At 31.2% G+C, this 22741-nt stretch overlaps 4 protein-coding genes across 4 annotated transcripts; all 4 read left to right on the top strand.

Annotated features, from left to right (window-relative positions):
* The first annotated feature begins 4704 nt into the window (after positions 1–4704).
* On the top strand, positions 4705–5283 carry LOC127122708 (uncharacterized). Its single transcript, XM_051053004.1, has one exon. The coding sequence runs from the start codon at positions 4705–4707 to the stop codon at positions 5281–5283; it is 579 nt and encodes a 192-aa protein (XP_050908961.1).
* A 228-nt stretch (positions 5284–5511) lies between these two features.
* On the top strand, positions 5512–7038 carry LOC127122710 (uncharacterized). Its single transcript, XM_051053005.1, has one exon. The coding sequence runs from the start codon at positions 5512–5514 to the stop codon at positions 7036–7038; it is 1527 nt and encodes a 508-aa protein (XP_050908962.1).
* Positions 7039–14002: 6964 nt separating this feature from the next.
* LOC127118982 (protein BIG GRAIN 1-like E) lies at positions 14003–15384 on the top strand. Its single transcript, XM_051049202.1, has one exon. The coding sequence runs from the start codon at positions 14180–14182 to the stop codon at positions 15071–15073; it is 894 nt and encodes a 297-aa protein (XP_050905159.1). The 5' UTR covers positions 14003–14179; the 3' UTR covers positions 15074–15384.
* A 4574-nt stretch (positions 15385–19958) lies between these two features.
* LOC127122711 (uncharacterized) lies at positions 19959–21380 on the top strand. The gene is made up of 4 exons (XM_051053006.1): positions 19959–20183; positions 20286–20576; positions 20653–20754; positions 20922–21380. The coding sequence occupies exons 1-4, from the start codon at positions 20109–20111 to the stop codon at positions 21378–21380; spliced, it is 927 nt and encodes a 308-aa protein (XP_050908963.1). The 5' UTR covers positions 19959–20108.
* Positions 21381–22741: the final 1361 nt, after the last annotated feature.

Raw genomic sequence — 22741 nt, forward strand, 5'->3', positions numbered from 1 at the left:
ACATCAATAAAGACCCAACTCCCATACTCATATTATTCACTTCCTTATCCTGCACCCAAAAAAATACAAGATAGTGCAGAAAATCTTGGGGAAGTGCTTCGCGGTGACCGCATTGAAAATTCACTCTATGTGGTCAGTTTCACATGTTAATTCTTGAATCTTTATCAATTTATAAGAAAGGAATTCTTAATGAAATATATAGCTTTGGAAACATTTAACCTCTGAATTGGTTAGCCACCATGTTGGAAGGGTAGTTAGTTAATGGGTAATCACTCTTTAGTTAGTTTAATTAATTACATTTAATTGATTTAGTGGATTGTCATGTCCACAACTTCTAGAATCATATTGGTTGTTATATTTTGTGAGATATAAATATAATTAAAGAAAATTATTTCTTTATAAAAATCATAATGGTATACCTTTTCATCGAGGAGAAGCAACTAAATACTAAAAGTTTGTCATGGATTAATTGATTTAGTGGATTGTCATGGCCACAACTTTAATTAATTTAATTAATTATATTTAATTAACTTAAAAATAAAATAAAAAGATCACCTATATATTTAGGTAACGGCCTAAACAAAATGCAACGGACAGAATCCACAACTGATTTAGTGGGGGTGTGATGTTCATAACTTAAATTGATTTAATGGACTAACATACTATAATAATTTAATTATTAATTACTTATTAAAATAATTAGTTGAACGAAATTTAACTATTAATTAATAATAAATAAATTGGTGGAAATTTTAGGTAACATAATATTTTATTACTTAAAAGAAAACAATATTAACGTATTTTGGGTAACATACAAAGTGTAATGCTTATTTTAATATGTTTTCATAATTTGAATAATAAACTCATCTTATTCACTGCAACACTTATTTTAACGTATTTTAAATAAAGTGTAATACAATAATATATTATATAATTATTACATAAGTGATATATTTAATGTATTTTAACTGTGTTAGATTAAATAGAAATAATTTAATTATTAAAATTATTTTGAATGCGCAAATTCAATATTATGTGAAAAAAAATGAAAATGAAATCTCACTAAAAAATATCACTTATACCTATTTATAATTATTTCACTTTTAATAATTAAATTCTTATATTGTGACTCCATCTGCTGTAGTGTTAACGTTAACATCAATTTATCAACATTTATGTACGTCATGCAACATATTATGACTAAAAAGCACAAAATAGGTTATTTGCGAAAATCAACAACATATTTAAATTTATAGTATACTTGAAACTTTGTGGTGTTCTTATAAAAACCCTCAAAGTTTAATGCAGAAACATGAAAAAGATGCATGACTCAATTGAAGTTATTGAAATAATTTAAAGTTTCTGGAAAAGTAACCAAAAGAGATAAAAAATATTTTAAAAATGTAAGGGAATAGAAAGTGTAAGAGAGAAGAAAAGTATCACTACAGTGAGCTGGATTAGAAAGGAAAAGGAAAGCACATAGAGATGCAAGAAGTGGGAGATTAGGATTGAAGCAAGTCATGGTGAGTAGTTGTGTTCTAAAGGATAAAGATGTTTTGAAGAATTGATAAACTAAACTTGAGAAAAGTGTAAACTTTGAAGAGATGAAGTAAAAATGGAGCCTAGATAGTAACAGGTATAAATGTTTCTTTCGCACGTGGCTGACATGCAAGTAATAACTTAAACTCATTTACAAGTATAAGTGCATATTTTGTAGACACGTGAACAATATAATGTGACTAGAATTTGTTGCATCCATTGATCATTTAAGATATATATAGAAACACCCCACACCACTAACAAAAATAAGAAAGGATAAGTAACAAAATACAAACGGATATAACTTCAAAATATTTGTATAATCAACTTTGTGATATGCTCTTTCATATTTATTTTGCATTGCATTTTGACTTTGTTCTCTCTTATAGAATACAATTTTTTTTAATTTTAATTTTACGGTAAAGATGAAGATGAAATAAATATTTTTGATACTGTGTAATATTTATGCATCTAAATATGAAAATAATTACCAAGTACATAATATGAAAATAATTACCAAGTACATAATTTTTTTAATTATATTGTGTTATTTATTTTAAAAGAACTAAAGATAAATTATGCCATCTATATATAGGTATAGGTAACTTATAACATGCATAATTAATTTTATTTAGTCTATAATATGTAGTGATTGAAGAAGAAAATTTATATCAAATCATCTTCTGATGATATATCAGTTTTCGATCAATTGTTTTTATAGAGGATTCGGTATAGTTTCCAGCTGACAATTACATTAATAAAATGGAAAATAATACCCGTCAAATATCAAGTCAACAACAGAGGTCAAGAAGGGCCGAAAATGAAAGGAAGAGGAGACAAAATATGAGCAACGAGCAGAGAGAAAACAATTTGTCGAGACGACGTGAAAATTATAGGTGGCGAAAAGAGCAAGAGAAACAAGCTCTAACATCTCGCCCTATAAACAGTCAGTCGAGAGTTCCATTTCAAAATTTTACAAATATGACTTTTCCAAGATCACACTTTCAAGGAACTCATGACAGTGAAGCCGACCCAAGTAGAATTACACATGTTAATGATGTTGCACTTGGTTGGTGATGATCAATATATATATATATATATATATATATATATATATATATATATATATATATATATATATATATATATATATATATATTACATTTCATAATTTTGTTCGCTTTCGTCATATCTTATTTTATGTATTTAAACCCGCAAATCGTAATTGCACATCACCTAATCAACGAAACAACACAAGTCAATCCGATACAGGTATAAGTGATATAATTCTAAGTATGCGAGTATTAATTTTTACAAATGTATATATATTAATTATTATTTTTGTATCAGATGATATGGATGTTGATGAAGCTTTGGAGGATGCAGTAATATCATATGTTAACATGGACGCCAGAGAAAATGGTGCATTATCACGTCGTCCTCAAGGTATGTTCGTAAAAATTTTGCTTCAAATAAATGTAGTCTTTGCTCATGTGACGTAAAATTTAAAATCATGCAATATTAAAATATAATAATTGAGGCATCTTGCATATATTTTTTATTTGTATTTTAGATTTTAGATAATATTTAGTAATCGATATCAAACTCCTGCCTGTAGAACCAGGACATGCTTTTCGAGCAAAGCACAATATTGCTCGAAATTTCAAAAATAATATGATGATGGAAAAATCCCGGTTGCCTCATCCATTTACCTGTAGACACTGCAATGCAAGATTGTTTCATCATGAATCACGTGACACATGTTGTAATGGTGGAAAGGTATCATTCTCACGAGTTGATGCTCCTATAGAATTGCAACAATTATTTTTGGATGGTTCGGCTGAAGGAAAACATTTTAGGCAACATATTCGAAGTTATAACCATGTGCTTTCGTTCACTTCAATTGGTCTTCATGTTGATGAGAATATTCTTGCATCTGGTCGTGATATATACACATTTCGTGCTCAAGGTGATTTTTACCATAACATAGGAGGTTTCTATCCAAATGAGGGTGTCAGACCGCATTTCTTACAACTATACATCTACGACACCGATAATGAGCTACATAATAGAATGCAGGAAAATCCACAGCTGCACCAAAATGTAGTTCACAAATTACAGAAAATGCTCCATCAGTTTAATCCTTTTGTAATTAGGTTCAAGCAACTTTCAATACTTCCAAATATCAGTGAATGTAGCCTCATACTTAAAGAGCGTCCAAGTAATCACCATCAATACAATCTTCCAACTGCTGAACAAGTTGCGGCAATTATTTTTGGATGTAATGCAGATTCTATGGATTATGGAAGGGATATTAATTTCATTCGTTGTGGTGGAAATCTCAAGAAAGTTCAAGAGACAAAGGGATATTATGATCCTTTGCAATACCCTGTATTGTTTCCATTTGGGACGCATGGTTGGGACATCAAGACAACAAATTGCAATGGACGAAGAGTGTCATGTCGAGCATATTACAGTTACATGCTTTAGGTAAATTTGGATTAATTTTAGTAGATAATCTACTTAGCTAAGTGTTGTTTAAAAAACTTTACATTTAACACCGACATTTTTTTCAATCAACTGTAGATTCGCCCAAATGATCAATCAATGTTGTTAAATGCGGGTCGACTGTTGCAACAATATGTTGTAGACAATTATGTCAAAATTGAATCAGGGACATTAAGGTGGATTAAAGAGCACCAAAGTGATATACGTTCTGAATTGTACCAAGGTTTACATGATGCTTTGCATGTTGGTGAAACTAATGCAGGTACAAATTCATATAGCATAAATATACAATTTTAGATTAATAATTAGTTGTACTTCTAATGCTAATAATTCATATTTCTAATACTAATGCATTTCATGAATCATCATAGAGAACATTGGAAAAAGAATAATATTGCCATCATCATTTATTGGCAGTCGTCGAGACATGACACAACGTTATGAAGATGGCATGGCTATTGTTCTTAATGGCGGTAAACCAGATATTTTTCTAACAATGACATGCAATCCTTCTTGGAGTGAGATAACATCAGAACTTTTGCCTTTTCAAACACCACAAGATCGTCCAGATTTGCTAACAAGAATATTTGTTCGAAATTTGAGAAATTGAAGGATGATATTATTAATAAAGGAGTCTTGGGTAAAGTTAAAAGCTACATGTATGTCACTGAATTTCAAAAGCGAGGACTGCCGCATGTGCATATGTTATTGGTCTTAGAAAGTAAGGATAAGTTGCGTGACCCAAAAGATTATGATAGTATGGTAAGAGAAGATATACCTAAATTAGAATGTGAACCACAGTTGCATGAAGCTGTTGTAAGACATATGATCCACGGACCTTGCGGCATAATCAACCGAAAGTCTCCATGTATGAAAGACGGACATTGTAAAAAAAGGTATCCCAAAGAATTCTTGGATGAAACACGTCAAGGCACTGACTCATATCCCGAGTATAGGAGAAGGTTTGATGAGTTTGTATCGTTAGGTAAAGATAGGTCTGTCGATAATAGATGGGTGGTTCCTTATAACCCTTGGTTACTGTTAAAGTATGACTGTCACATCAATGTAGAGATTTGCAGTAGCATTAAAAGTATCAAGTATCTATACAAATATGTGTACAGGGGCCCTGATCGTGTGGCTATGGAGGTTCATAAAGGATCATACATGGATGAAGTTCAACAATATGTTGATGCAAGATGGATTTGTGCTCCCGAGGCATTATGGAAAATATTTTGATTCACTCTTTACCGATTATATCCTTCGGTTAAAAGATTGCAGATCCACTTGCCGAACCGCCATCAAGTGCGCTTTTATGATCATCAGTAAATTGCAGATGTGTTAAATAATGAACGCAACTCCAAAATAATGCTCACACAATTCTTTGCATTGAATCTATGAGATCCACAAGCAATAAAGTATCTGTATAGAGAGATTCCAGAGCATTATTGTTGGAACAAGCGGGATATGGAATGGCATCGTAGGCGATCAACAAGAAAAGTTATCGGGAGAATCTATACGGTATCACCTTCGGAGATAGATAAGTTTTACTTGCGACTGTTGTTATCGCATGTCACAGGTCCAACCAGTTGGGAATATCTTCTTACAAATAATGGCATGACTTTCAGTACATTCAAAAAATCAGCCGAGGATAGGGGATTTCTAGAGACTGATCATAGTATTCGTGATTGTTTCGTTGAGGCTACGAGTCTCCGAATGCCATATGCTTTACGAAGGTTATTCGTGACGATTTTAATATTTTGTGAACCTACTGATGTTAGAGACCTTTGGAATGAGTTTTTTACACATATGGTAGAGGATTATCAAACAGCTAACAATGCTGTGGAATTAGACTTAACTAATATGTTGTTGAAGGACTTGAATGAACTCTTAAACCTGCACGGTAAAAATATTGATGATTATGATCTCCCATCATTACCCCCTAATACAATAGACAGAGGTGCAGTTCCAAGTATCATACAAGAGGAGTTAGCGATCGATATCCCCAATGAAGATATTGAATCTATTGCTAAATTAAATAATGATCAAATGATTGCATTCAATACCATTATGAATGTAATTATTCAAAAACACAGTGGGGTATTTTTTGTTGATGATCCAGGAGGAACAGGTAAAACATTCCTTTATAGAACATTAATGGCAAGTTTAAGAAGTAGAGGAGAAATTGTCTTAGCAACTGCATCATCTGGTATAGCTGCAACATTGTTACCTAGTGGTAGGACTGCACAGTCTCGATTTAAGATACCTATTGATATTCAACCGAGTTCCATTTGTGGTATTGAAAAGCAAAAGTATCTTGCAAATCTCATTAGAGTTGCTGCCGCAATAATTTGGGATGAAACACCAATGACAAACAAAAATTGTTTGGAAGCCTTAGATCGATCATTACAAGACATTTGTAGCAACAATGCTCCATTTGGTGGAAAAGTTCTGATTAGGGGGGGGGATTTTCGTCAAGTTCTTCCTGTTATAAGAAAAGGTACTAAGGCGCAAATGATTTTAGCGTGTATTGTTCAGTCTAATTTATGGAATCATACCAAGATTTTGCATTTGCGTCAAAATATGCGATCATTGCATGATCAAGAGTTTGCAGAATTTCTTATTCGCATTGGTGATGGTGTTGAACCTACCAAACCAGATGACATGGTGAGGTTACCTTTACATATTGCAATCCCATGGGAAGGTGAACATTCCATACAAGTACTTATCCAACACATTTTTCCTAATTTAGAATTGCATGGTTGGGATGCCCCATATATGGTACAAAGAGTTATTTTGACACCAACAAATGATGATGTCCAGAAATTGAATGATATGATTATCGATCAATTTCCAGGAGAAGAACATAATTTGTTCTCGTTTGACGAGGTTGAAGGAGATAATCATAATTTATACCAACAAGAATTCTTAAACTCAATTGCACAAGGTAGTTTGCCACCATATATTCTAAAGATAAAAAGGGTGCACCATTGACGTTGTTACGAAATCTAGATCCTAGATATGGATTGTGTAATGGGACCCGGTTATTATGTCGTGGTTTATTTATGAATATGTTGGATGTGGAAATCTTGATAGGAAGCAACACAGGAAAACGTGCTTTTTTGCCTAGAATTAAAATAAAAACATTTGCAAGTGATGGACTGCCTTTTGTCCTTAGTAGAAAGCAGTTTCCTGTGCGACTAAGTTTTTCAATTACAATAAATAAATCATAAGGACAAACCATTCCAAATGTTGGAATATATCTTCCACGACATGTTTTTAGTCATGGACAGTTATATGTGGCTTTATCCAGGGGTGTTTCACAGACTACAACAAGAGTTTTAACCAGGGAAGGAAAATTGAAAGGAGAAGATGGTGACTACACAAAAAATGTAGTCTACAAACAAATTCTTTTATCGCACCCACAGGTATTTATTAAGTACATTGAAAAAATTGCTCACATGTTGATTCCCATTTTGGTTACACGACATACCAAGCTTATATTGTATTATTTATATCATAGATAGATAATAACTAAATATAATTTTCTTTTGCTTTAATATACAGCCAAACTAGAACACGGTGAAATCTTTCAATTATGTAAGGAGTTGAGACGAAAGAATGTTGAAACTTGCTTCGACATGAAAGTAAGTTATACTTAATCATTTATTTTATGCTTTTATGTTAGATATAAATGGGGTGATAGTTATTCTCACTATTCTTATGCAATAAATTTTAGATAACAGACTTTGAAGATAAATGGAACACATGGAAGGATGAACAAAGTATTTCATCAATCGGCAAACTCGACAATAAGGTGTATTTATCTTTTCCATAATACGTATAAAAAAATTCTTGCACTTTCATCACTCTTTCAGTAACATTTTTATCATCCTCATTGAAACAGGTCAAACGTTTGAAAATTTACTCCATCGGTTGGAGCTCCACAGTGATAACAGATAAAACACAACTTTGGAAAATAGTGAAAAGAGAAATAATATCTCAAAGGATAGAGATGTTTTTATTTAATTCATTTAAGAATATATTTACTCTAGATTATTTTTGAATGCATGAATTTAACTGCTATTTGTGGTTTATGTAAATAAAACCATATATATTTACTAAGTCCATTGTTTTCCTTATTTACCAGAAATCCAGGTAATTCAGAAACAAGTCATAATTGTTGTTCTACCAAATCTAGAATAAAACAAAGTATCTCCATTCTCCAGGTATTATTTGTGTCGCAATAAACCATATTATATTCAAACGAGTCAAGTGTTCTAAATGTATTTCTTTTATAATATGACATTTCGTCATGTATTTGTAGTTTTTAAAATCTCAAGAGCACATTAATAAAGGGATGTACGAAGAATTGATTCGAATCTTTATAAGGTAAGCAAAAGCTATATTACACAACTTACTATTAATTTTACTATCTTTTTCTCTAAAAAAAATTTAATTTAAGAGTCTTACATTTTTCTTTACTACGGAAAACAATTGCAGGAAAAAAGAAAATACTTCGAATAAAGATTTCGTGTTCGGCATTCCTCTTAAAGAACGTCATTAATTACACAGTATCAATATTACTCTGCATGCTTCGATATAATTTTGAATATCTTTATTTAACATTTTCAAAATGTAATAATATTATTTTTAATGCGACCTACAGTAGAAACCTCATAAAAAGAAAAACAAATATTTATTTTTCTCTGCTGTGAGCATTAAAAAAAGCGGACAGACGGGCACGGGAGTGCTCGTCTGAACGCTAGTTACTATAATTATTATGGTTATTATTATTATTATTATTATTATTATTATTATTATTATTATTATTATTATTATATTATGGGAAGCGAAAGAAAAAAGAGGGTATGTTGTATCGGAAAATAAAATAAAAATATAAAGAGAAAAGAAAACTGAAAAAAAAAACATTGTAGTGAACATTGAAGAAACGTGAAGAATTGGGATACACTGAGGATTTTGGAAGAAGATCTATTTCGAGATAAGGGGAGATAACTTCTTTACTAATTGGTGCTTATGGATAGTCAGGATAATGAGGGGTCCTTACCCTCCTATCTCTATATTTTTATTTATACTATACATGATTTTTGACCTTGTTTATAACCAAAGGGGTTTTGACCCAAACCCCTGAGGTCACTAATCATACAAATATGTTTACACATGAATTATGTCATTTTGTGATTTGGAATAAATTGCTATGGTCATTGTGATTGTAAATCCAATTTTTAATTTTATCACATACAAGTATAATAAATTATGCAATCAAAGAAAAAGATTTTTTTTGAATCCTCAATTCGGTAATGCATGACACTTGCGTTATGTTTTAAAAGCACTATGTGTTTTGCTAACTATGTTTGAAATGTTTGTGAGATAATATTATATTCTTTACACTATTTTGGTTTTACCGGTTGTTATAAGGAATTTGATTTTCCATTGTTACAATTCGATTCTGATAACTCATTGTTGCCGTATTCATGTGTATGTTTGGAATATGTTCCTTTTATTGTTATTGTAAATTATAATGGATTAAATTAGTTAATATATTATAATAATAATAATAATAATAATAATAATAATAATAATAATAATAATAATTTTAATATTATTAATTATAATATTTTAGAATTTAGTTAAAAATATTTAATTATTTAGAGTTTCATATAATTATCACTCGTAAGTTATTGATATAACACTTTTGAGCATTTTTGAGTATTTTTGGATACTATAGAGTTATTTTTGAGATATAAGGGTTATTAGAGAGTTGTTTAGAGTTCTATTGATAACTCTGTTGAATTAATGTAAAAGTGATAATTCTTTTGAGAAATTATATAATTATTGAATTTGATTATATAAATAATTTTTGGGTTGGTTCAAGGGTGGAACCTATATTTTGGAGTGTTGTGGCGTGATTACGCATAATAATTATTTTGATATGTGTATGATATTTGAGTTATGTTGATGAGTTTTCATGTTCATGCATCATACTTGTATGGAGATTAGGTAGGACTTCGGTCCAGTGACATAGGACCTCAACCCAGTGATGCGGGCGTTTTGTCTCGAAGTGACGTAGGACTTCGGTCCAGTGGTGTTAGGGTTGTTGTCCAGTAACGTGAGATACTATCAGTAACACACCTCTGATTCCCAAAAACTTGGTACCACATGCATTTTGATGAGGTGTTGGTGCATTAACATTGCATTATAATTTCTATTACTGATGTTGTTGTGTGATAATAATTTAAATTTTTATTTTTAACTATCCTACTGTTTATTTTCACCATTAACATTTGTAAGGATTATTCTCACCCATTTCTAGTTTACTTTGTATGTTTCGATATTTATTGTACAGATAATCAGCAACAGTGATTGCTTGTGAGTGAGAGATGACTTTGCATCTTACGTTTTCATATTATATTTATTTTTCGATGTATTAGAGGGATATTGCTCTGATTACAGAACATCATGGGACGAGAATTTGATTTCTAATGTTTATTGAAGTTTATTTGCATTTTTCTTATCTTTGGATAATATGGTGATGTAATAATTTAATTTCCACTACGAGTATGACTTTATATATATATATATATATATATATATATATATATATATATATATATATATATATATATATATATATATATATTAACATCATATAGTGTATTTTATCATTTATAATTGCGATTTGGGGAATAAGGTGCTATAATTCCAGTCATCAACATTAGTCTTTTTTATGTAAACGGGAATTAATATTAATATGAATTGGTCCGATTTCGACTTTATCTATCATGTAGATTTTTTCAAAAAAAATTACAAAACACACAGAGATGTCAATCCAATTGTCGCCTCCCTTTAAGCTTGACACATGAACGCCAATTGGATTGACAACACAAGGAGCCCTAGCCAATCCAATTGTCGCCTCCTCTCTAAGTTTAAGAGGAGGCGCCAACTGGTCTGACGCCTCCTCTTAAAAGTGGGATAGATTAATTTTTTTTTGAAATCAGAATTATTTTGAGATATTTTTTTGAAAATCATGGATATTTGGATAAGATATTCTAAATCATTTGTTAAGGATAGAATTTGAATATTAGTGAAGGTATAATAAAAATTAAAAGCTTTTTGATTGTATTAATTTTTTTTATCTGTAGATAAAAAAAATAGATAATTATTAAAAATCTACACAACTATGAAATTTAGAATTTAAATTTTAATATTCGCCCTTAACTTAGGAATATTGAATTTTATTAATTGATATGTAATATTTTTTAATCCCGAGCATATTTAAAGTGAGCATGATTAAAATATTGTTGAAAATAATTTAATCAATTTAATTATAAAATGTTTGAACTAATTTTTAAAATTCTAAGTGTTTAATTATAAAATGCGAACAAATTTTTAAAATTCTAATCGTTTAAAAATAATTGAAGAGTGAGAGTGGAACTTAACTGTAAGAGTTGAAAGTTGAGTAATTAAGTTCCCTAAAAAGTTATTAAAGTTAGGGTAAGGCTAACTTATGCCTCAAGGGCACAAGTTAAGAGATAAATATAGTAAAAATTTATTGGAAATTGTGTCTTAAATTTAATATAACTTTATAATTAATATTTTTATTGTTTTTTCAATACGAATTTTCTATTTGTGGATATTTTAACATGTGGCCTTGGGGCACAAGTTAGCCTTACCCTTAAAATTATTTGTAGTGCCGAAAGGAAATTATACACTACAATAAGTCAAAAAGAAAATTAAAACCGATTATACAATGTTGATTAAAGCTGATTATACTACTAAGCATCCATGTGTAGTTCTTAAAGTCCTTTCCACCGGAAAAGGCTACTCCAACACTATCCTTTGTTTCTTTCTTAGGTTTCATGACATATTACCTTCCATATGATGATACTTAGGAAAATTTTGAAATTTTAATGATTTATATGACAGACTCACATTTTCTATCTTGTATTCTATCTATATTTATACTCCCTCCAACTTTATTTATAAACAAAAATCTTTTAACTTTTTGGGCTTATATTTATTATAGTCCCTCCGACTTTATTTACAAGCAAAATTCTTTTAATTTTTTGGGCCTTAAATATAAATAAATTTAATACTTTTATTCCAAAAATATCTCTGCATTAATTATTTAATAATGTTAATAGTAGACAATTTAATTGAGGGTATATTAGTAATTGTGTTATCTCTTTCACATAAAATCAAAAAACTTAAATGTATTTAACTATATTTTTTAATAAACGTGAAACTTGTCTTTTTTATTTATTTATAAATTAGGCCGAAATAATACTATTATTATAGGTCTCTATTTGAACCTGCCACTGGTTGGAAATTGAAGTATTAACCACTTATGGTGATTCAATATGATGAAAATTAAAAGTCCTTTGTTATGAAATGAAGTTAAAGAGGAAGCATTGAGATATTAATGGGCCATAGTAAATCAATACTAGTCAAAAGAAATTTTACGCTTCAAGCAATTACTTTAAATTTGTTATAGAGTGATTTTGAAGCTCTCAAAATTATGGTGGGATCATTGTAATAATTGGTGTTCATCTCTATGATGATATATGATGATATAAATAGAGTGAGGTGGTTAGATTGTATTATGTATGTAGATACATACATGCTCATCATCATGGACATTATCATGATATGACCATTGGATGGATATATCCATAGCGAACAACCACTCATAGTTCCATCTCAAACCGATTGAAACCTATAGAATCCAATGAAACATATCTCTTTGCTCCCCACAATCTCTAACACAAACTTCTGGTTTTAACAGTGTGAGAAGGATTAAAGCTCTCTTTCCCACTTATATATACCCCACACTTTCTCATAGTGATTATTGACACTGACACAACATTAATACTTCATTAATATCTATAATTTTAGTCGAATATGTGATAGATGTTTGTGTCAGTCTTTTATTTTGTTTTAGTATTTGTGATTAGGGATGAGAATAGATCAAATCCGCATACATAGATCTATAGTCTAACCTATTTAAAACCAGACTAGATCATACGTATTTAATAAAAAAATCAGGTTTAGAGTTTTTTAAAATTCTATGTAATTAAAAAGACCAGATTTAAACTCTTAAAAAAGCATATGAAATCTTTATAGACCTGATCTATATTTTCATATATATTAAAAATAGTCTAAATAGACTAATCTATATATACATATATATTTTTAAAAAATGTTAAATAGGTTGACCTACGTATACATATATATTAGAAAAAATGATAAATATGAAGACCTATATATGCATATATAGACCGATGCATAAGATTCCTTAAATAATATGGATTAATTGAAAATCTTAATAAGAAATAGGTTTTTAAAATAGACTTTCAGGTTAGGTCGGACTTTTAAAATTGTCACATCAGAAGAAAAAAAAAAGAGCCTATAATATCATAGACTAGACTCAACCTTCTAAAACCTAACCTAGCCTATTTTCATCCCTATCTATGATAAATATTCAAAAATAGTGATATTTGACAATGCTCTGGACATGACATGTAAACATTCATTTGTCTATATTATTAGTCAAATGCATGATAAGTATTTGTATTAATGTTTTATTTCATATCAGTGTATGTGAAATATATTCAAAAATAGTGACACGTGACCCAACTGGATACGGCATATAGACCTTAATAGCATTTTAATACCTATACTTTTAGTCGAATGTGTAATAGATATTTGTGTCGGTCTTTGTATCCTTATTTTGTGTCAATGTCAATGTAAGAGTTTTATAAATCATTAACTTTTAAAATTAAAAATAATTAGATATAATTACATGTATAATACCAAACTAATTTGAGATTTGAAATGTCTATACTTAATGCACATATTCAAATTATGTTGGTCCCACACATAAACTCCTCTTCATCATATAAAATCATGGCTAGAGTTCACGTTGATCATTATAAACTGACCCTCCCACAACACTCTCCATCATTTCAAACTCTTTCATATCATCTTACCATTCTTGAAACAGCCTCATCCTCTACTTGCATATTCCAACCATATTTCACCCTTCCTTGTTAACACTTTAGCATAACTTCATTCAAAATTGAAAACTTTTTCAAACATCAAGGATTATTACACCATGTCCCTAGCAGGACTTATTATAGACCAAGAATCTATGAATCACAACAAGAAATCATTCCACAGAAGAAATGATTCCGGTGAGCTCGACGTGTTCGAAGCGTCAAGATACTTTTCAGGGTACAATGAAGTTATTGGATACACTAATAACTCTACTTGCACACAGAAAGTGATAAGAGAAGAAAGGAATGGACACAGAGGAAGAATAAGCTTGGACATGCCAATGAGAACCTTACTTCCGCAACAATTCAAGGGAGTCGATCAGAAACAAATAAAAGACGAGAAACATAGCAAACAACCTAGCTCACCGGGCGGTAGACTCGCGAGTTTCTTGAATTCTCTCTTCAATCAATCAACATCAAAGAAGAAGAAATCAAAATCAAGTTCGCAATCCATGAAAGACGAAGACGAGAGTCCTGGTGGAAGAAGAATGCGAAGAAGCAGCATTAGCCATTTCAGAAGCTCGAGTACCGCAGATTCAAAATCCATGTACTCTTCTTTGAGTTCAGGTTTTAGAACTCCTCCTTATGTAAACACTCCAACAAAGGGATGCAAGGAATTCAAAACGTTATCGGAACAAAACCATTCGGTGAAAACGAACTTGAACGTTCATGTAAAACCATCATCAACCACTTTGCAAAATGAGTTGGGTTGGGATGATAAGAAAAGGAGAAACTCAAGTTTGTTGGGTGATAACTACAAACAGTTGGTGGACAAAAGAGAAATAAGGAAATTCAATGAGGTTGATGATGGTGCAGAAAGTGATTCAAGTTCTGATCTGTTTGAATTGCAAAACTATGATTTGTGTCACAATTCAAGTGGTTTACCTGTCTATGAAACTACCAACATGGATAATATCAAGAGAGGATCAACCATTTCCAATGTCTCTCATTGATTTTTTGCCCTTAGAAACCGGGAATCAAACAGCTGCATAGACTAATTCTTCAAGACAGGGCGGACCACAGGAGACGATAAAGATCTCCTTCAAGAAATTTAACACTGCGTACACAGGATTGAACTCGAACCAGGACAATGTTTTTCATTGATGATGATATTATAAATAATTAATTTATAGTTTTTTAATTTGTTCATGTTGAATTGGTAAGTTAATTAGAAACTATGAAAAGGAAAATCTCATAGATTTTACTTGTTTTGATTTGTTTTGTTTCTTTCGATACCTTTTTTTCTTCTATGCTTGTACAGTTTGGAATGTTTGCTTGTCTTACTCTTATTTACTCTTCTTTGCTTTTAGAGTGCAAAAGGATAAATAAAATGTTTACCATAAGTGGTTTGATCAAATTCTTAGTGTTTAAGTCAAATAAATGACTTGATTTTCCTATAGTGATTTTCTGGTAGGTTTCTTTCTAGTTTGGTCACTACAAGAATAACTTTGTGCAGCCACGTGATTTAGTGACGTGAAATGGACGTGGCAAAAAATGCCAATTACGACGTGAATTTCACGTGGCTAAAGGTAAAATATAATAAAAAAATGGAATGACAACTTTTCAGGTTGGGGGGAAATGAAAATAATTAAAATTTGGTAGTGACATGCAGATCACGTCGCTATTTTAAATTTAAAATTCAAATAATGTTTTGTGAAATGTAATTCACGTCGCAACTAGTGACGTGCTGATCACGTGGGTACATGTGGTGTAATTTAATTTCCGAAATGACAATCACGTCGCAAATAGCGACGTGACAAGCATGTGGGTACTGGGTTCAGAGAGACGTTATAGATGACCGTTGAATGTTTTGTGGCGTGTAAATCACGTCGCAAATAGCGACGTGTTTACCACGTGGGAACCTTTCCTTTAACTTCCCTCTTCTCTCCCTCTTCCCTTCACCGTTTCATTCTTCTTCGTTTCCTCTTCAAGCTTCCACCAGACCCATTTTCCCTTCAAGTTCCTTCAACCCATTTCTCTCCTTCAAGCTTCAGATCCATTTTGAAATTGGAAATTTAAAGGTAAATACTTTTATTATTTCAACTTAAACCCATTTCTGTTTAATATATATGAATTTTATTTTAATTATTGTATTTTTTTTTTTAAGAAATAGCTAAGAGTGAATTATTCATTCAAGAATTTGGAGCAAACAGATTCAAAGTCTTCATCCAGGTATATTCAAAATTGTGAAATTTAATTTTTTTTTAAATTATTTTCAGATTAGTTAAATGTATTGAGTTTGGACTGGATTATGTGTTGTGCTTATTATGTATTAAAACCGAATTTGTTTGGACTGGATTTTGTTTTTGTGCACATTATGTATTAAAATAGAATTTGTTTAGAAATTTAATGTATTATATATTTAGAATTTGTTTAGAATTTGTTTATAAAACATATACCCTAATGTATTATTAAAACAGAATTTGTTTAGAATTTGTTTAGAAATATAATATATAATAGTTTTAAAAAAACAGAATATTTAATGTATTATATATTTAATGTATTATACAAAAAAAACAGAATATTTTATGTATTAAATTTTTATAGTTTAGAAATAGATTTTATATAATATACTATTAATACCAATACTATCCTCTCTATTAATACCCTATTTATAAAATCATTTTTAATTATTTCTAGAGAAATTATAAATTTCAAAAGAAAATCATGTCAAGCTTGGAAATATTAAAACTTTGATATTACTTTGTTTAGAAATTATTTAATGCCTTTATATATGTGCACATTATATTTTTTAGAAATATAATATATAATTTTTTTTAAACAAAATATTAAAACAGAATAATATTTATAAAAAAAAACGAAATATTTTGTTTATTAGAAAAAGTAATATGAATCATGTCTAAAAATAGAAGTTGTATTATTATTTAGATAATATGGTTAGTTTAAAAATATAATAGATTAGTGTTTTGAGTAAAAATTGATAAGTGTGTATATATATTATTTAGATAACTAAATAAATAGAAGTTGTATTATTAATATTATGTTTAAAATAATGTATAAAAAAACAAAACATTAATTTCATATATATTTTTATATTAAAAATATGTTTATAAAAAAAATTAGTATGAATAATATGTATGTCTAAAATGTTTTTTTTTAAATAACACATATTAGGGTATATGTTTCATAAATATATGTTTAGTTTAAACAATAAAGTATATAATAGTTATATTATATATTTATTAATAGTATAATATATTTTTTTTAAATTGTACGTAATAATTAGTTGGATGTACGATAGAACGATTTTTAAATTGGACGAGAGAGGAATATCACTTTTGAAATTAAAATAGTAACGATTTTGTAAATGTGCAGTATGGAATATTTTCATTACTATCGTAGTTGGATGTACGATAGAACGTATCCAGGAAGACGTGGACTTAAACCGAACTTTGAGGAAGGAGTTAAAGGGTTTATCACATGGGCTTTCGCTCAAGAATGTTGTCTAAGCGAAGGAGGAGTAAGATGTCCTTGTCTAAAATGTGAATGTAGACCTATAATTAGTGACCCGGAGGAAGTAGAACGTCATTTGAAGAGAAGGGGTTTCATTAAAAATTATTGGGTTTGGACATATAATGGAGAACAGTTGCCGACATAATCTTGATGTTATGCATATTGAGAAGAATTTTTTTGATAACGTGTTTAACACAGTGATGGATGTTCAAGGTAAAACAAAGGATAATGAGAAGGCTAGAAAGGACATGGAGATTTTGTGTAATCGAAAGGAGTTGGAGTTGAAGGTTAAACCGAATGGGAAGTTACTAAAACCCAAGGCTAATTACAGTCTAACTTCCGAAGAAGCTAAAGCGATTTGTCGATGGTTAAACGAATTGAGAATGCCTGATGGTTATGCGTCAAATTTAGCAAGGTGTGCTGACTCTAGCACCGGAAAGTTGCATGGAATGAAAAGCCATGATTGCCATGTTTTCATGGAACGATTGCTTCCAATTGCGTTCTCTTCACTACCTAAACATGTGCTTAATCCACTCACTGAAATTAGTCAATTTTTTAGAGATATCTGTGCATCAAAATTAAGAGTGGATGACATCGTTAAGTTGGACAAAAATATTCCAGTCATTCTCTGTAAGTTGGAACAAGTGTTTCCGCCTGGTTTTTTTGACTCTATGGAACATCTACCTGTGCATCTTGCATATGAAGCTTATCTTGGAGGCCCTGTTCAATATAGGTGGATGTATCCGTTTGAAAGATTCATGGGTGATTCGAAGAGATCCGTGAAAAATAAAGCTAAAGTTGAAGGATCTATATGTGCACATTATTTGCATCGGGAAACATCACATTTTTGCAGTCATTATTTCAATCACTTGATGTTAACTCCAAGAATCATAAGGAATGAATTTAACATTAATGAAAAAAGTAAATTTACCTTATCAGTCTTCGGTATTCCCGGTCGTCCATCTGGTAAGAAGAATGTACATTGGCTGACTCAAAAAGAATTGCAAGCAGCACATGTTCATGTCTTGATTAACTGCGTTGAAGTTAAACCATATCTTGAGTAAGTATACCCACCTATTTAACTTTATTGTTTAAATATGTCAAACTTTTTACTCAAACTTATATTGATATTCTTTGTAGGGCATTCAATACCTCCTACTTTCAAAGCACCGGTGAACATCCGAATACTAGTGACACACATGCTTATTTTCCAGCATGGTTCAAAGAGCAGTTGTCATGCGCTGTTGCACCTACTCAAGAAATAATCCATTTGAGAAACTTGTCTAGAGGCCCTGTTCAAAGTGCAAATGAATGGCACACTTACTTTGTGAACGGATATAAATTTCACACTCAAACATGGACAGAAGGGAAAAAAACCATAAACAGTGGTGTGTTCGTGAAAGGAGTTACAGATGGTGGTGAAGACGACTTCTATGGCACAATAACACATATTTACGAGTTGGTATACAATTACTTGGACTGCGAAAATAAAGTTGTCTTGTTCTATTGTGATTGGTATGATATATCTGCTAGAGGCACAAAAATAGATAAGAAATATAACACAGTTGAATAGATAGTATGATGTATTGTTACTTAGTGTACTGTGTAATGTTACTTAATGTAGGATGTATTACATGTGTTTATTGATTGTAGATAAAATGCCGCCCCGAACCGATAAGGGTAAGGGTCAGCAGCGCCCGAGGATAAGGGTATGTGAGGCTCCTCAGTCGGCCGTATGTCCTCCCCCACAGAGTCAGGTAGAGCCCATGTCTATGACCTCTCAACATTTTATGCCACTGCAGTCATCTATGGGGTATCCTCCCCCACAGACTCAGGTAGATCCCATGACCATGGGTTCACAGCCTTTTCTCTCGCTACTATCATCCCATGGTTATCCTATGGCCCAATTTGGGAACCCATCCTTTATTAGCCCATCTGGGAACCCATCATTTATTAGCCCATCTGGGAACCCATCCTTTATTAGCCCATCTGGGACTTCACCATACCATCAGACTGGGGGATCTAGTTTTCCTCATCCCTCACAGGTACCCCCACCCTTCATGCAGTCTGGGATCTTTCCAGATCCCACATAGGTACCTCTGTCGTCCCAGCATCCCACAAACACACCATCATCATCCACGCTTTCGAGGTCCCACACCCCACCTACCACACACATGCCCTCATCATCCACGCATCATGGGGGATCTCGCACCCCACACCCACCACGTGCCACAGATATACCCGTGCCTGAGGAGCAGGAGGAGCAGGATGACCAGGAGCAGCAGGATGACCATGTTTTAGAGCAACCAACTGCAAATCCCACAGAGTATGAGATGATTGATGGCAGATATTTTATTGAGCCATGTGGAAAATCGTAAGTATCTAATTTATAAATTTTATTTAGTATACATGTTTCCATGTTTCCATGTTTATAATTAACACTTATTCAAATTGTTGTTTAGTTTCTCTCCGAGTAGGCCAGCTGCACAGTGTGTAAAACATGTGATTCAACAAATGTATAAAAAAGCTTGGAAGTCATTCAAAGAACTTTCCAAGGATGAGAAAGATGAATGGTTTGATAAATTTAAGGTAAAATAAATTTTATTGTTGTTATTTTAATTAGTTATTTTATTGTAATATATTATCTAACACTTATCTAACAATTTTTTTGAATGTCATACAACATTGTAGGAAAAGTGTACGTGGAATGTAATGGATGAATATATGATTAGAAAAAATTATCGGGGAAGAACATCTGTCCGACTTTCTGACATGCTTAGGCGTGTCAGACTTGATTGGGAAGAACGAAATATTCGTCCCAACTGGATAGGCAAGGAAGTATTTGACGAACTTCTTGCCTATTGGGCTACCGATAATTTTAAAGCTAAATCTCAAAAAGCAAAAGACATGAGAGCATCCGAAAGGGGGGGTTGCCTTAATGCTACAGGAAGTATAAGCATTGGAGAACATGCAAAACGGATGGTAAAAATTATAACTACGGTTTAAAATTATATTTTGATTTATTATGTGTTTAATTAAATTTATTTATATTAATCAGACTAAGGCACAAGGAAGACCCCCCCGACTTAATGAGTTGTTTGTGAAGACCCGTACAAAAAAATCGGGGGATTTGGTTGATGATCGGTCGAGAAGAACTATAGTAAGTTGTTTCTATTTTATTTTTTTTTGTTAAAATTCTATCAATTTTGTGGCGTGAATTTCACGTGGTAATAATGTTTGTGGCATGAATTTCATGTGGCAACAATATATGTGGGATTCTTTTCATGTCACAACTGTATCTAATTATTTTATTTGTTGTATGTGTAGGAGGAGTATCAAAGATTGCTCACACAATTTCTAGTTGAAAATCCTCAATATACACCTGTTGGTTCTAATCCGCTTGATCCACGCGTGGATATGTATATTTGGAGCTTAGTCACTGGAGGGAAGGGACGTAATGGGTGTTTTTTTGGTGTTGGTCCTTTGGCTGGCAGCTACAGAACCGGAGATAGAACTTTATTTGATAGAGTTGCAAGTGGGGAAGGAATGTCCCGTCCAACACAATTGACACCTGAAATGATGGAAACGGTGAGGCAACTGGCTCTAACAGAGGCTAGACGAGAGACGGCGGAGCGTGAGGCGGCGTTAAAGGCCGAATTAGAGGAAATGAAAAAAAGACAACACGATATGGAGGAGCAAATGAGACAATTTATGCAGTCCATGAGTAGAAATCAAAATCAAAGAACAAGTGAAGACGATGAAGATGACGACGAATTTGATGTGTAATATTTATTTAGTTTTAAATATTAATTTTTGTATAAATAATTACTTTGCTATTTTTATAATACATTTTCATATGTGTAATTTTAATTTAAAAATATTTCACTTAATTATTAATTATTCTATATTTTATTATTTATTAATTATTTTATCTTTTATTAATAATATAATTTAATAATAACAATATATTTTATCTTTTATTTTAATTTTGTTTTTAAGTTGTGAAGTGTAAATCACGTGGGTAATTTGCCACGTGATTTTCATGTGGCAACATACCATCCATTTTCAAATGTTGTGACGTGATATTCATGTGGCAAAGTTGTGTCATGAATATCACGTGGCAAAGTTTAAGCGCAGAAGCAAGTTAATTCACAATGTTGCGACGTGATTTGCCTTTGGCAAATTAGCGACGTGTTTATCACGTCACAAAAAGTTGCCACACGCGTTCCAGCGACGTGAATCAACACGTCGCTATTTTTGACTAGTGAAGTGATTTTCACCTTTGCCACGTGATAATCATGTGGCAGGGGGGAGTTTTTCTTGTAGTGGGTGGAATTTTTGCTCATGGGTTATTTGGCTAAGAATGTGATCTTAAAAATCTTTTATTCCAATATTTAGTTTCATTTGTTAACCAATATTTGGCTAAGAATGTTCCCTCACTGATAGATATAGAAGATGGGGTATGCAAGCGGGTTGTTCACAATTTGGATTGAATCGAATTTGGTATAATTTGTTATTTAATATTCATATTTTTATATGTAGTTTTATTGTCAAAGTAGAACTAAACAAACCGATCATGTAGGAATTGGATTGAATTGAATTTCTGACGCATAAAATTAAATTATTATATATATATATATATATATATATATATATATATATATATATATATATATATATATATATATATATATATATTAATTTTAAAAAATTATAACGCAATTCAATATAATTGTGTATTTTTCCAACACTTAAATAGAAGGAAACATGACACTTAATGTTTTATAAAATTCTTTCATCTATCGTAACACTTAATAATATTAGTAAATTTCATAAAACATATAATTTTCATAAAATCTATATCATGAAAATGATACAAAAATAAATAAGAAATAACATTTAGTCATAAATTAATTGGTCCAATGTTGGTGTAATAGTATTATTGGTGACAAATAAAAATATTAGGGAAAACTCGTGGTTTATAGTCATATACTGATTTTATTTTTTTCATTTGAAATAATAATAAAAAATAAGAAATCAATATTTCCACGTTAACGGGTTGGATTGACGGGTCTACATGTTCATGAGTCTTGATATTACCACTCTAACATATGTAACGGTCACAACACAAAAGAGTGCATACATTT

Source organism: Lathyrus oleraceus, chromosome 2 (assembly GCF_024323335.1).
Source record: "Lathyrus oleraceus cultivar Zhongwan6 chromosome 2, CAAS_Psat_ZW6_1.0, whole genome shotgun sequence".
NCBI lineage: Eukaryota > Viridiplantae > Streptophyta > Magnoliopsida > Fabales > Fabaceae > Lathyrus > Lathyrus oleraceus.